The 17,471-nt window shown below is 48.6% G+C and overlaps 1 protein-coding gene across 1 annotated transcript in view; it reads right to left on the reverse strand.

Moving 5' to 3' along the window:
• LOC146830146 (uncharacterized) overlaps positions 1 to 7,117 on the reverse strand; it is a 35,502-nt gene extending 28,385 nt beyond the window's left edge. The window contains exon 1 of the mRNA XM_085604397.1: positions 6,990 to 7,117. Within this exon, the coding sequence (XP_085460523.1) occupies positions 6,990 to 6,997 (8 nt within the window). The 5' untranslated portion in view covers positions 6,998 to 7,117. The remainder of the gene's footprint in view (positions 1 to 6,989) is intronic.
• Between the last annotated feature and the right edge of the window lie 10,354 nt (positions 7,118 to 17,471).

Here is a 17,471-nt window from a genome sequence, read left to right on the forward strand (position 1 = left end):
AAGGCATGGGCTAAGCTCTGGAGAGTCCTCCTAGAAGCCGCAGATGGCATACCATAGGAAGTGGAATTATACAACCAGCCACCGTAAATGCTCTGATGGGTCTACCATGGAGTGAGCGAGGGTCTTCTATTAGAAGACAGGACATGACATGGGAGAGGACATTATACAACCCACTGTGGCATACGCACTGAGGGGCCAACCCAGGATGAGCAGTGGAGGAGCAGACCCTATGAAGGGATCATACAACCCACTGTGGCATAGGCACTGAGGGGCCAACCTAGGAGCAGCGGAGGAGCAACCCCTATGGAGGGGATCATACAACCCACCGTGGCATACGCACTGAGGGGCCCACCCAGGAGGAGCAGAGGTGCAGACCCTATGGATGGGATCATACAACCCGCTGTGGTATACACACTGAGGCGCCCACCCAGGAGCAGAGGAGGAGCAGACCCTATAGAGGGGATCATACAACCCGCTGTGGCATCCACACTGAGGGGCCCACCCAGGAGCAGCAGAGGAGCAGACCCTATGAGGGGATCATACAACCCGCCGTGGAATACACACTGAGGGGCCCTCAGGAGCAGAGGAGGAGCAGACCCTATGAGGGGATCATACAACCCGCCGTGGCATAGGCACTGAGGGGCCCACCCAGGAGCAGCAGAGGAGCAGACCCTATGAGGGGATCATACAACCCGCCATGGCATACACGCTAAGGGACGCACCCAGGAGCAGCAAAGGAGCAGACCCTATGGAGGGGGTCATACAACCCACCGTGGCATAGGCACTGAGGGGCCCACCCAGGAGCAGGGGCGGAGCAGCCCCTATGAAGGGGATCATACAACCCGCTGTGGCATACCCACTGAGGGGCCAACCCAGGAGGAGCAGTGGAGGAGCAGACCCTAGGGAGGGGATCATACAACCCACTGTGGCATACGCACTGACGGGGCCCACCCAGGAGCAGCAGAGGTGCAGACCCTATGGAGGGGGCCATCAAAGGTGGGTGTAATTGGCGGAGTTCAACTATGTGGAATTCCACAGAGTTGAGTTTTAAACTCTGTGAATTCCGCAATTCAACAAAGGGACACCTAGCAACGACTAGGTGAACTGCAGCTTGATGTAATAATTTCAATGCTTTTGCATTGACTCGTGAGGGACACCTAGTAACGACTAGTTGAACTGCAGCTCTTTGTAGAATTATTTTGATATTGGATACTATAATATTCACTGCCAACTGCTAATCTCGTCCCATAATGCTTTTCAAGGGCCTTTAGTTGGGATTGTATTTTTGCCCATAACTGTGCTTGGGGTGGTCTTAAGAGGATGGGACCACCACTGAATCGTTCAGCATGATATGCTCTTTGTGTTCAAGGCATCTGCTTGGTCCTCCCCCTAGGTTAGGGGGGATCCCAAAATCATCACCTCTCTCATTGCCTGATATTGTTAATTTTTAAAGTTCACTTTTGTGAATTGGTTGTATGCTTTTTAGCATGTAAAGTTGCTTTATCAAAGCATTTGTGGGTGCAGTTTAGTAGCTGACAACGCTATGGGGAGTTTTTGCCTGAATTCTGTATTTTTAATGGAATGCGTAATTAACAAATCTCTGCAACCAGGCAGGAGTTCATTGCCCAAGGTTAGGGGTCATACAACCAGCTGTGGTATATACACTGAGGGGCCCACCCAGGAGCAGAGGAGAAGCAGACCCTATAGAGGGGATCATATAACCCGCCGTGGCATACGCACTGAGGGGCCCACCTAGGAGCAGCAGAGGGCCAGACCCTATGAGGAGATCATACAACCCGCCGGGGCATACACACTAAGGAGTGCACCCAGGAGAAGCAAAGGAGCAGACCCTATGGAGGGGTCATACCACCCACAGTGGAATACACACTGAGGGACCCTCAGGAGCAGCACCTATGGAGGGGGTCATACAACCTGTAGTGGCATATGCACTGAGGGACCCACCCAGAAGGAGCAGAGGAGCAGACCCTATGGAGGGGATCATACAACCAGCTGTGGTATACACACTGAGGGCCCACCCAGGAGCAGATGAGGAGCAGACCCTATATAGGGGATCATAAAACCCGCTGTGGCATACGCACTGAGGGGCCCACCCAGGAGCAGCGGAGGAGCAGACTTAATAGAGGGGATATTACAACCCGCCGTTGCATACACACTAAGGGGTGCTCCCAGGAGCAGCAAAGGAGCAGACCCTATGGAGGGGGTCATACAACCCACCGTGGAATACACACTGAGGGACCCTCAGGAGCAGGACCTATGAAGGGGGTCATACAACCTGTAGTGGCATATGCACTGAGGGACCCACCCAGTAGGAGCAGAGGAGCAGACCCTATGGAGGGGATCATACAACCAGCTGTGGTATACACACTGAGGGCCCACCCAGCAGCAGATGAGGAGCAGACCCTATAGAGGGGATCATACAACCCGCTGTGGCATACGCACTGAGGGGCCCACCCAGGAGCAGCGGAGGAGCAGACTTAATAGAGGGGATATTACAACCCGCCGTTGCATACACACTAAGGAGTGCACCCAGGAGAAGCAAAGGAGCAGACCCTATGGAGGGGTCATACCACCCACAGTGGAATACACACTGAGGGACCCTCAGGAGCAGGACCTATGGAGGGGGTCATACAACCTGTAGTGGCATATGCACTGAGGGACCCACCCAGAAGGAGCAGAGGAGCAGACCCTATGGAGGGGATCATACATCCAGCTGTGGTATACACACTGAGGGCCCACCCAGGAGCAGACCCTATAGAGGGGATCATACAACCCGCTGTGGCATACGCACTGAGGGGCCCACCCAGGAGCAGCGGAGGAGCAGACTTAATAGAGGGGATATTACAACCCGCCGTTGCATACACACTAAGGGGTGCTCCCAGGAGCAGCAAAGGAGCAGACCCTATGGAGGGGGTCATACAACCCACCGTGGAATACACACTGAGGGGCCCTCAGGAGCAGAGGAGGAGCAGAACCTATGGAGGGGATTATACAGCACGCCATGGCATACGCACTGAGGGACCCACCCAGGAGGAGCAGAACCTATGAAGGGGATCATACAATCAGCTTTGGTAAACACACTGAGGGGCCCACCCAGGAGCCGAGGAGGAGCAGACCCATTTGGAGAGGATCATACAACCCGCCGTGGCATAAGCACTGAGGGGCCCACCCAGGAGCAGCAGAGGAGAAGACCCTATGAGGGGATCATACAACCCACCGTGGAATACACACTAAAGGGCCCACCCAGGAGCAGACCCCAGGGAGGGGATCATACAACCCGCTGTGGCATAAGCACTGAGGGGCCCACCCAGGAGCTGCGGAAGAGCAGCCTCTTTTGAGGGGATAATACAACCAGTGATGGCAAATGCACTTAGGGGTATACCCGGGCAGCAGAGGAGGTGAGACCCAACTGGAGAATTTCCTCTCTTGCGTCTTACAATGCCACTCTAATTCGTATATAACAGACAGTTGTATGTAGGGTCGGCTTTAGGGCGGTGCAACAGGTGCAGCTGCACCTGGCACTGAGTTCGTGGGGTGCTGAGTTCAAGGGGCGCTGTGTTGGGAAATAACATATGGGTTTAAAAGCTCCTGCTAAAGAGTTCCTTTTCTGTCTAGCGGTTTTCAGGCAACAATAAAAATATAAAGATAACTCTGGTGATTACTGTTCCCGCTGGAGAGAGAGTGAGGAGTTGTGTCTAGTTGCAGCTTTGACTCATCTATGGTAGCGCAGATGGTTTAAATGCCTGCTGCAAAGAAAGTAAAAAGAACGTGTACCATGCACATCAGAGAGCTGTATTTTATGTGAATAGCTCAGTGGGTTACTGCCTTGTCAGAGAGATCCTTTCGTTAATTGCAGTTACAATCTTAATATAGCACCGTGACCTATGAACTGTCATCAAAGAGATTTATGCAACTTGCATGATATAGATTAGAAAGTCTTGTTGTCCACAGTCTTATATTATGTTAATGTTACTAAAAAACGGTTGGTTTGGTTAGAAACACATTCTTATTAGTAAAGCCAACCCCAACCAGTGTGCTACGTTCGCTTTAAATCCTGAGTGTGTCCTTCTCCACAGCAAACACTCTTAAAATATACTGCCCACTAGTATGGATGACTTGTGATTCCTACACCTTGTAATTGCCATTGTCTTATGTAATATTTCCTAGAGATTGATTTACAAAAATATGATTCATTCGCTCAGTATAATGAGTGTGTGATGTAAAGTGCTCTGACACACTACACTGGTATGAGTAACAAATTAAATGCATGTGAGAGAGGATCTATGGTGAGACAACTGTTCGGGGTTGGTGGTGAGGGCATCCATGGGGTCACTGGGGGAGCCGAGGAAAGATTTTTGCACTGGGAGCCACAAATGCTAAAGTCGACCTCCAACTACCCTCCCTGCCCAAGGTGATGGGGTTCTGGGGGCCTCACAGAGGCTCAGGAAGGGGGGGTACGAACCTCCTCCCCAAAATAAATATTTTGCATTCCCCCAGGCCCTAGCATTCCACCGGGGGGCAGGGGGTTGTAACAGTAGTGCAGGCTTTTTTTAGTTCGAGCATTCGAGACCTCTTGTATATACTTTGATAGAAAAAAAATATATATGTATACTTATATGTCTATGTACTTTGTGGGCTCTGGAGAACACCCCTAGGACTTGTCTGCTTTTGCTTAGGTACTTTTTTCTGTTCAACTGCCTCTATTTAACTGTCATAATAGAAAACGACCAGTAGAGGGCAGTTAAATACCAAAATTGATTTCTGCTGAGGGACTTTCTGTTTTAAATTTTTCTGGCAACTGCCTCTATTTAACTTTCTTGATAGAAAACGACAAGCAGAGGTCAGTAAAATACCAGAATCACTTTAGCATTCTCTAGATTCCAGTCCATAGAAATTGTCTTCCACGAGCACCCGTAGACAATAATATTTTTTTCAAATATTTTCAGTGATATGATCACCGAAGGCCCTGATTTTAAATTAAAAACAGAGCTTTGGACTATACCATTTCCCGTTGAAAGGCAATATTTCTCTCCATGTGTTCCCATACCTGGCATGTCATGCAGTTCGGTGCTTACTTTCCCTCCATTATTAAGAACAGTAGATGTTTCAGCACCCAGGCTAATGTGCTGCATAGCTAAATACATATAAGGCCCCAAAGGCGAGACTGATTGCATTGCAAATGCTTGTTTTAATTTCTTTCAGCAAAGTTTAAAAATAAAACATTTTTGACCCCAGTCAGGGTCACCACCATGCCCAGGGGGTCAGGGTATTCCTACCATTCCCCCTTATGTCTTTTTTTCACCTTTTTGTAGGACTCGGGACTGAGACTAGAGTCTTAATATGACTGCTACCCATTATTGTTAATGTGGTGGTCGCCTAATCTGTTGGGTCCGCCGATCCTCTGTGGCATAGTATATATAATTTTTGTAAGTATTAATTGCTCAAAAACTACTGAACAGATTTACATCAATTCACAGAAAGCACTTTTTCTTGACCAAGATCTAGCTTGCTACCAAATTTGGTGTAAATCCGTTCAGCGGTTTGGGCTGTAGCTGTGTCTAAAATTCATGTGGGGAAATGAATGGGGAAAACATGTTTTGGGATTCCCTCTGTTTTTTGGCCTCCTCTTGATGGATCACACCAAAACTTCCCGGGCCCGATTCACAGAACTAATTTAAGACAAAATCCTAAACTTACTACTTTTGGTATTCACAGAAGTTAGGATTTTGTCTTAAATTTGTCTTAAGACAAAATTAAGACAGACTTAAGACAGACTTAAGTTAGGATTTTGTCTTAAGTCTGTCTTAAGTCTGTCTTAAGACAAACTTAAGGGCAAAATCCTAACTTCTGTGAATACCAAAAGTATTAAGTTTAGGATTTTGTCTTAAGTTAGTTCTGTGAATCGGCCCCCCATGCGTAAACTAGTCAAATGGTAGCACTGTTTTGGAAGGCTTAATGGAGATTTATCAAACGGTACCAGAGTTACTAGTAACACAAAAAGACATTTCCGATAGAAACACAATCCTAACTATAATTAGCCATTGGTGACACTGGGTTATCCAAGCCTAGCTAGAAAGGGGCAAAGTCTTTTGACTTTTCTACAGCCTTTAAGCATAGGATTAACACAGTGCCATCCACGCCGAGCTTTAAAATGACTAAAGCCTTTTATCACTCCAGGCACAGTATTACAGCTTTGCATTGGTAAAATACCATCTAAGCCAACCAGGAACAAGAGCAACCCCTGACACGTGCCTCACTATCATTATTGCTCTTTAGAGAGGTTTCGCTTTGTTCAGAGTCAAGGGAGCACTCAGTATAAGTCAAAACAATTGTGCTTTCAAGCTTAGAGTTTGCTTGGATGGTGTTTCACCAATCCAAAGCAGTAAGACTGCATTTGGAGTGGAGCGGTGGACATGGCAAAAGACTCTGTCCCTTTCTAGCTTGGCGTGGGTGGCGCTGTGCTAATCTTATGCTTCAAAACTTTGCTAGAAAAACAGACAATTATGGTGAGCTGGTGTTGTAGCTGCTCTTCACCTAAACTTGGAAACAACTCAGAGGTCCCTGTTTCTTTTGTATATATGTGTGTGTGTATGTATATATATATATGTATATGGATATATGCATGTGTCTATGTATGTCTACATATGTATATATTAAGTGTGTACATCTAATCAGCCGCTGCCCGTGCAGGTAAGAGTGGTGGGTCAATGGGGCCGGGTGGCGGGGGAGGATTTGACAGACGATCATAAGGGAAAATTAAACTAAATAATTTAATTTTCTCTTGTGGTTGTCTGTCGAACCCCGCCCCTTCACCCAGCCCCACCGATCTTACTTGCACGGGCCGTAGCTGTATCCAATGTCTCTACCTATCTGGTGATATTTCTAGTGCATAGATACGTATAAATAAGCAGTGATAAAATATCCTATCAAAGCGTCTGCTGATTGCTCAACACATCATGCGCCGTTCTTACCGTCTCATGTTTTTTCGTCGATAATTCCGTGGCTTGCACTGCGGTAGGGTCTGCCCTATTCCAGAGCTGGCTTGTGTCAGCCCCGTCTGACTACACACGACTGAAGCTAGCTCTGCAGTGACCCTCAATGTAAGCAGGCAGCGATAACACCCCCAGGCAGGGCTTGGGCGGCTTCCTAAATCAACAGCAAATTTCCTCATTCGTAAACAGAGCTTTTGCCAGAATATAGAAGGTTCTTTCCTATCATTTCAGAAAATCTGTTTTAGGTCTCTCTGCGGACATCTTCTTGGATTCATCGTGTTACCAATATTTTTAAAAGTGCATCTCTCATGTAGTACACAGAGACTGGGCTTGGGGTCATCCTGCTTCAACCATTGAGTTTCATTGGCTTTTCACTATTTGCAAATTGCTTGAAAGGACTGTCCATCAGAGATGTGGCATTTTGTTGATGGTTACCTTGTTCCATTCATATTCTAGTTGGGTTTTGATAATGGATTGAAGTAGGTATTTTTAAGTCTCGGCTACAAACAGCTGTACCTGTCTGTCGGCCAGACCTATTCTTTCAAATAGACTTTAAATAGGCTTTGGGCCTGTCCATTGCTCATAATTGTGTGGCTTTGTTGTCTGTCTCACGTCTCATGGACAGCGCTAATCCGTATTAAGGTCCGAAGGGCAATGGATTATGCTGTACCAAAATGGTGGCACCGGTGGTTTAGGAGAGTGGAAAGGTGGCGCTGTTAGAGCCACGGGAGTGTGCTCACAGGAACGCCTTCGTGCGTTGACGCTGTCGAGTATGGTTTCCCAAGTTTTTAAATTGAATGCGGGAATGGAGGGCGGGGTTGGAGCCACCATCGTGTGCTCACATAGATCGGTCGACGGGATCGCCTAAATACAGAGTCTTCGGGGAACTGCGCGGGAGACGGATTGACGGAAGTAGATCTCCTGCGCAGTTAGACCTCCCGCACCGTCTATGTGAGCACACAACGGTGGCTCCAACCCCGCCCTTCATTCATTTTGTGATGCCAGGGCTGTTCAGGATTCTACCGCGTTTCCACAGTAGGTACATGTCTATCCCTCTAGAAGCGTGGGATCATACTCCCACACCAGTTACCGGTGTGGGGGTATGATTCCAAAGCATTTGACACCAAACACAACATGTTTTGATGCAGCCGTTCCAGAGTTAGCATTAACCGCGAGGTTATAATGCACTTAAGAGTATATGGTTTGACCGCATTCACAAACAGCCCCAGAGAATAGCCCCTGAGAGCTGCAGAGGGGCCCTGCTCAGGCAGAGGCACTCCCTCACATGGAAACCAAGCACCCTGCCCTCAGGATTGATAGGGCCTGCCTTAGGGGTGACTGATAGGTTTAAATGTGTGTGCAGGAAGAGATATTGTGAACCTATATCTCAGTGATGAGTGCTAGCACCACCTCACCCAGGCTGCAGTAGCAGGCCTGTGGTGTCAGATTTAGTCTGCTTACCAGGGTTGGCATAATACATGCTTCAGCCCCTGGTAAGCCTGTGAAGTACCTATGCCCTTGGTACCGAAGGTACCATATACTAGGGGCTCATAAGGTACCACAGTATCCAATACCTAATGCACCTAATATGCACTCCAAGTTGTTTAGAGAGAACGGAGAGGCTGGGGCCCTGATTAGCAGGGTCCCGTCCAGACTATAACCAGACACCAGTGTAAACATCAGAGAAAAAGTGGGGGCAACATAAGGTGCAGATCCTTCTCTCCTACACAATTCCCCCCCCCCAAACGCAGGGACACTAAACTAACCTTGACCAGTTGAGTCTTCGTGTTTTAAGTGGAAATACCTTGAGAGTCCATCTGCATTGGCATGTTGGGTCCCAGGTCTATGTTCCACTGTATAGTCCATCCCCTGTAGAGAAATGGACCACCTTAAAAGTTTTGGGTTTTCACCTTTCATCTGTTTGAGCCATAGGAGGGGCTTGTGGTCAGTCTGAACTATGAAGTGAGTGCCAAACAAGTATGGCCTCAGCTTCTTCAGGGCCCATACCACAGCAAAGGCCTCCCTCTCTATAGCTGAACACCGTTTCTCTCTAGGGGTCAGCCTTCTGCTAATAAAAGCTACTGGCTGGTCTTGACCTTCATCATTCAGTTGAGACAGTACAGCTCCCACACCCAGCTCAGAAGCATCTGTTTGGACAATGAACTTTTTGGTGTAGTCTGGACTCGGTAAGATGGGGGCAGTGCACATCGCCTGCTTTAGGTCTTCAAATGCCTTCTGACAGCTAGCTGTCCACTGAACCTTTTTTGGCATTTTCTTTGAGGTAAGATCATTAAGGGGGGTCACTATAGATCCATATCCCTTTACAAACCTCCTATAGTACCCAGCCAGGCCTAAGAAGGCTCCCACCTGTGTCTGGGTGGTTGGAGCAATCCATTCCATGATGGTTTGGATTTTGCTCTGTAAAGGCTGAACCTGGCCTCCACCTGCAAGGTGGCCCAGGTACACAACCTGACTCTGCCCTATCTGGCACTTATTGGCCTTGATAGTGAGGTCTGCTTTCTTCAGGGCCTCCAAAACATTTCTGAGGTGGACCAGGTGATCCTGCCAGGAGGAACTAAAGACAGCAATATCATTTAGATAAGCTGAGCAATAAATTTCCATCCCTGCCAGAACTTTGTTCACCAACCTCTGAAAAGTGGCAGGTGCATTTTTCAATCCAAAGGACATCACCACAAAGTGGTAGTGCCCACCAGGGGTTGAAAATGCTGTTTTGGCTTTTGCATCATCAGCTAACCTGATCTGCCAGTAGCCAGCTGTTAGGCAAATGTACTTAGATACTTGGCTGAGGCCAAAGTATCAATCAGCTCATCTGCCCTTGGAATTGGGTAGGCATCAGTCCTGGTGACTGCATTGAGGCCTCTGTAGTCTACACAACACCTCATTTCTTTCTTATCATCCTGGGTATGAGGTTTGGGTACTAGGACTACTGGGCTAGCCCAAGGGCTATCTGAAGGCTCAATCACACCTAACTCCAACATTTTCTGGACTTCAGTCCTGATACAGTCTCTGGCATCGTCAGGTTGTCTGTAGATTTTACTCTTGACAGGCAGACTGTCTCCAGTGTCCACCTCATTGGTGCACCAGGAAGTCTGACTAGGGGTCAGGCTAAACATATGTCTGTACTGCTGCAGAACTTGTCTGCACTTAGTTTGCTGATGGTCAGTGAGGCTGCTTGCCAAAGCAACACCATCTACTGACCCATAATCAGGGTTCTGTGAGAGCAGGTCAGGGAGAGGGTCACTCTCCTCCTCCTCATCAGTTGCCATGAGCAAGCCCATGTCAGCCCTGTCAACATATGGTTTCAATCTGTTGACATGGAGCACCCTCAGGGGGCTCCTGGGAGTTCCAAGATTCACCAGATAGGTGACTTCTCCCTTTTGCTCAACAATTTTATGGGGGCCACTCCATTTGTCTAGGAGTGCTGCAGGGGCCACAGGCTCCAACACCCACACTTTCTGTCCTGACTGGTACACAGTCAGCACAGCCTTTTGGTCATGCCAAGTTTTTTGTACTTCTTGGCAGGCCTCCAGGTTTTTGGTTGCCTTCTTCATGTATTCGGCCATCCTGGAGCGGAGACCAAGTACATAGTCCATCACATCCTGTTTGGGGGGTTTGAGAGGTAACTCCCAGCCCTCCTTCACCAAACATAATGGACCTCTTACAGGATGCCCAAACAGAAGTTCAAATGGGCTGTAGCCAACCCCCATCTGTAGAACCTCTCTGTATGCAAACAGAAGGCAGGGAAGAAGAAGGTCCCATTTTCGCCTAAGCTTTTCTGGGAGTCCTTTAATCATTCCCTTAAGGGTTTTGTTGAAACGTTCAACCAACCCATTGTATTTTGGGTGATGGGGGTGGTGAATTTGTAAGTTACACCACACTCCTTCCACATTGCTTTTAGATATTATGAAGTTGGTACCTCTGTCAGATATGACCTCCTTTGGGAAACCCACTCTGGAGAAAACTCCAAAGAGGGCTCTTGCCACCACAGGGGCTGTGGTGGTCCTCAGGGGAATGGCCTCTGGGTACCTGGTGGCAGGATAAATCTGTGCCCAGATGCAGTTGGAGGGTCAAGAGGACCAACATTGTCAATCCCTACCCTTTCAAAGGGTACCCCCACCACAGGTAGTGGTATCAGGGGGTCCTTTGTTGTGCCACATGACTTGCCACTGGCTTGGCAAGTGACACAGGAGCGACACAACTCCTTGGTGTCTTCTGACATATGTAGCCAATGAAAATGTGGAACAAGCCTGTCCCAGGTCTTGTTTTGGCCCAAGTGACCTGCTGAAGGGATGTCATGCGCTAGGGTCAAGAGGAACCCCCTAAACTTCTGAGGTATTACCAACCTCCTGGTGGCTCCAGGGGTTGGATCTCTTCCCTCAGAATATAGGAGTCCCTCATCCCAGTAAACTTTATGGGACCCACTAGCACTCCCAGCAGCCTCAGCAGCAGCCTGCTGTCTGAGGGGTTCAAGAGAGGGGCAGCACTGTTGCTCCTTACTCAGATCTTCCCTAGAAGGTCCCCCTGCCCCCAAGAACTCAACCTGATCAGGCTCAAGTCCCTCTGGGGCAGTTCCTTCTTCAAGATCTGCTTCTCCTCCCTCAAGAGGTGACTCTGTGATCTGAGACAGAGGGGAAGGCACTGCCTTAACCCTACTGCTCCTCTTCTTGGGAAGCATCTGGTCCATAGTTTCAGGATCCAGAGCTGGCTCAGTTTGATGCATTTTGGCCTGTGACCTGGTCACAGCAAATACCTCTGCAGGTATGCCCAACATCTCAGCATAAGTCCATAACTCTACTTCAGACCAGGCTGAAGTCTCTAGATCATTGTCCAATAGACATTCCACAGGGAGGTCTGCACTGAATACTACTTTCTTGAGGCCAGTTATCCCTCCCCAGGAGAAATGTACAACTGCCAGACTATGGTTGGTCCTGACATTGCTTGCATTGGTCACCTGGTACATTTCACCCAGGATGATCTGCCCAGGGTCCACAAGATTCTCTGCCACCATGGTGACACTAGCACCTGTGTCCCTGAATGCCAAAGCCTGTTTGCCATTTATTACAGGCTGCTGTTTGTATTTGCCCAGATTACTGGGGCTCACTAGGAAGGACATATCAATGTCTCTATCACAAATCAGCAATGCCTGAGTTGGTACTCTGACTAGGCCAGAGCCAACTTCAGAACCCCGGGTCAACCCTACTACATCCTTATTCTGTGTACCACCTCCACCAGTAGCTGAACTAGGGGAACAGTTGCCTTAGGGGCAGGAGTGGTGGTGGTTTGGTCTTTGAACTTGTTACAATCAGAAGTCCAGTGCCCTTTCTGTTTACAGAATATGCACCAGGGCTTCACTTGGCATTTTCCCTTGTTGTATTGTGACTCCCCACCAGCTGTAGATTTTTGGGGCCCTTCTGAAGACTTCTGGTCTTTTGACTTATCCCCACCTTTCTCACAGCCCTTAGAATCCTGCTTCTTGTTGTCACCCCTTTGGTTCTGGGTTTTCTGCCTCACCCTGGTTCTGACCCACTTGTCTGCCTTCTTTCCCAATTCTTGGGGAGAGGTCAGATCAGAGTCCACCAGGTACTGATGCATCAACTGGTTCTGGCAATTATTAAGGATCTGTTCTCTCATCATAAGATTATACAATCCCTTAAAATCAGTAACTCTACTGCCAACCAACCAACCCTCCAGAGCCTTGGTTGCACAATCTACAAAGTCAGTCCAGTCCTGAGTCTGTGCTTTCTGGGTGTCTCTGAACTTCAACCTGTACTGCAGCCAAACCCATCTATCAATGCACTCTTCAGGACTTCATAGTCATCAGCATCCTCTTCTCTAACAGTGAGGAGCTTCTCTCTACCTTTATCTGAAAAGGAGAGCCACAAGATTGTTGCCCACTGCTTTTGGGGGAACTGTTATACTCTACAGACCCTTTCCATAGCAGTTATCCACTTGTGGATTTCATCCCCACTCTGGTAGGGAGGAACAACCTTGGACAGGTTCCTATGGTCTGGAATATATTCTCTGACTCTAGGGACACTGTTGCTGCCACCAGGGGGTCCTAACCCCTCTCTTTGAGAAGCTCTCTAGAGCTCAAAGGCTTCTCTGTCTAATGCCAACTGCTTGGTTTTGAGGGCAAATCTTGCTTCCTCATACTGCAGCAGTTTGTACATTCTGTCAGAGGAGGTCTCCCTTCTATGAAAGTAGGAGCTCCCCTGCTGGACAGATTCTCTGCCAGAGTGATAGGAGTGGTCAGACCTTCTGGAAAGGGACCTAGGCCTTTCCTCCACTCTGTCAGTTCTCTTAGGGAGAATTCCTCTGTCCTTTTCAGATCCTTGTGGATCTGGCCCTTCAACCACAGAGTCCTGGTCATCTTGATTTTCATCATCTGACCCAGACACTATAATTTACCCACCCCCTGATTCAGACCTATTAGCTCCTAGAGCTAATCTAAGATCATCTGCTGTCAGCAGATCTATCAGGTGTAGTGTGGAGGGACTCTTTCCTAGCTTCAGGTGCCTTGCAGCACACATGGCTTTCAAGTCAAAGAAAGTCATGTCCTTATACTGAGGCTGGGTGGACCCACTGGCTCCACTCTTTGAGGACATTCTAGTGTTGTGCAGTGTTGTACTACCTACACTAGTTTGTGGCCTACTGATCCTAGCTTGAGCTGTAGAAGGGGTGTGCTATCCCTTGACACACAGCTCTAAGTTCAGTACAACTTATTGATACTAAGCTTAACTTTATATGTACCTTGAGTACCTATAGTGGTTTTCAGTTAGTAATTCAAATAGAGATTTTCTGGTAAAACAATGGCAAGCTGGAATCCCACACGCTGCCCACCAATGTGAGAAGTTTGCCTGGTATATGCTGTTCACTAGTTAAAGTGGCCACCTTGCACCAGTACAATTCGACTCTTATGGTAGTAGGTTTAAGACAACCTTTTAAAGAAAGCTATCCTCGTGGTAACTGTGGAGAGCAGCCTTCAGGCTAAGTCTTTAGAGGAATGTAAAGCAGCTTGTTTTACCTTATAATCTCTTGAATTGCTAAATGAAAGGACACCACACAGGTATATATATCAAATATATATGTATTTATTACTAGACACACTCTACTAATCTCCTTATGAGATTAGAAGTCAGGAACATATGCACAAATCAACGTTTCACAATAAATTAAGCACAAATATGACTGGGGCCCTAGGGGCGTACCAGACCATATACTAAAAAAGAGACTTAGGAACAACGACTTAAGAAGGGACAAGGCCTAGGGCCTTCAGAAGCACTGGGACCTCACTAATCCACCCAAGGCAGGTAAGTAAAGGACCCACGGGAGACGCATGCAGTGTGTTAACACAGCCGCGAATCGCCGTTGACTTCAATGGTGCAAGTCGCAATTGGAAATCAAGAGTTTTAGGGCACTTCGAAGGAGACTACAAGCAAGTCACTTACAGGGTAAGTAGTTCTAGAGCCAACACCCACAGGAAGCTGGGTGCATAGGTGTCTTTTGGTGTCGGGTCGTGGCGTCGTTTTCAATGGGAGCCAGTGAAGACTTGCTGCTTGTGAAGAAAGAAGAAGTGTACGGTGGAATCCAAGCCTGGATTCAGAAGAAGGAAGACCTGAAAGCAGAGGGGACAATGTTCAAAGTCACTTGGCAGTGACCCGGGGCAAGGAAGATGAATGCCCACAGTCGTTGGGTGTTTTCTGGTAGTTCACGGGTGTCTTGACTCTTCAGCCACGAGGTCCAGGAGGTGTTGATGACAACCAGGAGCTGGATTCGGCGTGTCCCACATTGTCTGCAGCTTACTGCGGTGTCGGCGACCAGATTGGAGCCAACAAGCCTTGGCAACAGCAAGTCTCGTGGAAAACACAAAAAGTCAGCGGTGCAGACCAGCAAGGTCTGGGGGACTCACCCAGCAAAGGTAAGTCAGGGCAGGCCTGGAGCAACCAGGGGAGCCCTTTGGAATTGTAGAAAAGCCTTCAGGGGACCCACAAGCCAGCCGGCAAGGGATCGCAAAGACGCCTCAGGAGGATCCACTCAACTGGGGCCCACGGTCACTTGGGATGGGGTAGGCCTCTGATCTTTGGAGGGATCTCTGCTGGTGGCTTGTGCCACATGTGGCCCAAAGCACAGATTCGTAGATTGTTGTGAAGGGGTTGCACTCTACAATAGTGCATGATACCCAGGGATTGCGGTTCCTCATCACTCGTGGGCTTCACTTGCCTCAGCATCTCTGGGGACTCACGATGGCCTTGGAGAAGTCAGGAAATCCTTCTCCTGGGCTGCAGGGACTTCGGGCTCCATCGGGAGCGGTGGAGTTTGCGACCGTTGTTGCAGTTTTTGGTGCCTGCCAAGCAGGGGAGTCACTCCTTGACTCCAAGGGAGAGTCTTCAGTTTTCCAGAGGTAGTGGAACGTCGAAGGTCTGGGATTCTTCTTCAGAGCGTCATCCAGGGAAATCTAGTTTGTAATGGCAAGGGTTCCCTAACTTATACTAGAAGGAAGGGAAGGACAAGCTCTATGACCCCACCTATGGGAGGGTCAGGGGAGTGGGTGGCTACACCCACTTCCCTTTGTCCAGTTTCACGCCAGAGCAGGGGCAGGTAGCCCCTGAGCCGGTTTGAACTGGTGTATGCACAGAGGAGCCTACTGCTACCCCAGTGCAGGACTTCAAAGCACTCTAAGAGTGCACCCACCCAGCCCCAATACACTAAACCCTGTCTGGGAGGTGGTCACACCTCCCTGTGACAGGATACCTATTGTTGGGATGCGTCATGCAAACCAACAAAACGGGCCGCAGGGAAGGTAATGCTTCGGTCCCTAACACTCAGGGAAGGTGATGCGTTGGTACCTTGCTCCGGGGGGGGTGATGCCTCGGTTCCTTACTGCAGTGCAGGGGAGGTGATGCGTTGGTTCGTTACCAGAGAGAAGGTTATGCGTCGGTTTCTTACTGCGTGGGGAGGTGATGCGTCGTTTTCTTACTGCATCCTCCAACGTTGCTCAAACATGTTGCCTCGATGCAATGCGACAATCTGGAACGATGCGTGAACTCTTGCAGTCACACAGCAGGCCTCGCATCAGAATTAGCACGATGATCTTTGACTTCGGAGATTGGTGCACTTGATGCGGCGTGCGGCGATTTCTCGAGCCGCAGCAGGCGATGCGACGATTTCTTCGGCGATGCATCGGAAACAGGTGCGGATGCTTTTTGCTTCTCCAAGTTGCTTTACTTTTCCGGCTCCCAGTGGAAAACAGTCTCTTGAGGTCTAATACAGGAGCAGGCACCTCTATGCAGGTCAGAACTCCAATCAAGGAAGTTCAAGGGAGCTGGGGGTGAAGTCTTTGTGTCCCTGAGACAGAAGGCAAGCTCAATTCAAGCCCTTGGAGATCTTCTTTCAAGCAGGGGACACAGCAAACAGCAAAGTCCTTTTCTCCTTTCCTTGGCTGCAAGTAGCCACTGGAGGCCACCCCCAGATGGCAAACAGCACAGGGGCAGTATTCCTCCTCAGCTTCACGGGCTCTTGTCCTTGACAAAGGTTTCTCTTGATTCCCAAAAATGATCTAAAGTTCTGGGGTCTGGGAACCTATTTTTATAGCACAAAAACCTTTGTTCTCTGGTGGCAGAGAAACCCTGTGCTTGGTCAAAACCGGTTCTGTCCTCTCTGGTGCAACTTCCTGGCAGGAGGTGGAGACAGCATTTTGGAAGGCTGACCAGGCCCATTCAGGTGAAAGGAAATCTTCTCTCCCTACTCTAAATGCAGCCTAGGTCTATTCAGCCCAGCCCTGACTCATCAGGCTCTCTGGAGCCACTGCTCCTCCCCAGCCCCTGTCATCCATTCAAAGCCATACATGCAATACACAACTCTAGCAGAGGCACACCGGATGGCTAAGCAAGAAAATACCTACTTTTGAAAAGTGGTATTTTGAAACACAGAATGTAAAAATCACCCTCACTAAAAGATGCATTTTAACATTCTGAGTTCAGGCATACTAAACTTTCTTTTCCCACCTTGTTCCCAGGGAAAGTTATGTTTATAAGATGTTATAAAAAAACTCCCCACTCTATCCTATGGGAACATGTAGCCTTGCATTAGTGAAAAACGAAATTGGCAGTAATTTACTATCTGGACATGCCGCACACACCAGGACTTGTCCTACCTTTCACATTCCCTGCACCCTGCCCACAGGGGTACCTTGGGCCTACCTTAGGGGTGACTTGACATGTAAGAAAAGGGAAGGGTAGGGCCTGACAAGTGGGTGTACTTGTCAAGTCAACATGGCAGTACTAGACTGCTCACAGGCTCTGTAATGACAGGCCAGAGTTACATTTACAGGCTGCTCATGTGGGTGGCACAATCAGTGATGCAAGCCCACTAGCAGCATTTGATTTACAGGCCCTGGGCACACACGGTGCACTGTACTGCGGACTGACTAGTAAATCAAAT

Source organism: Triturus cristatus, chromosome 5_1, assembly GCF_964204655.1.
Source record: "Triturus cristatus chromosome 5_1, aTriCri1.1, whole genome shotgun sequence".
In the NCBI taxonomy this organism is placed as follows: Eukaryota; Metazoa; Chordata; class Amphibia; order Caudata; family Salamandridae; genus Triturus; species Triturus cristatus.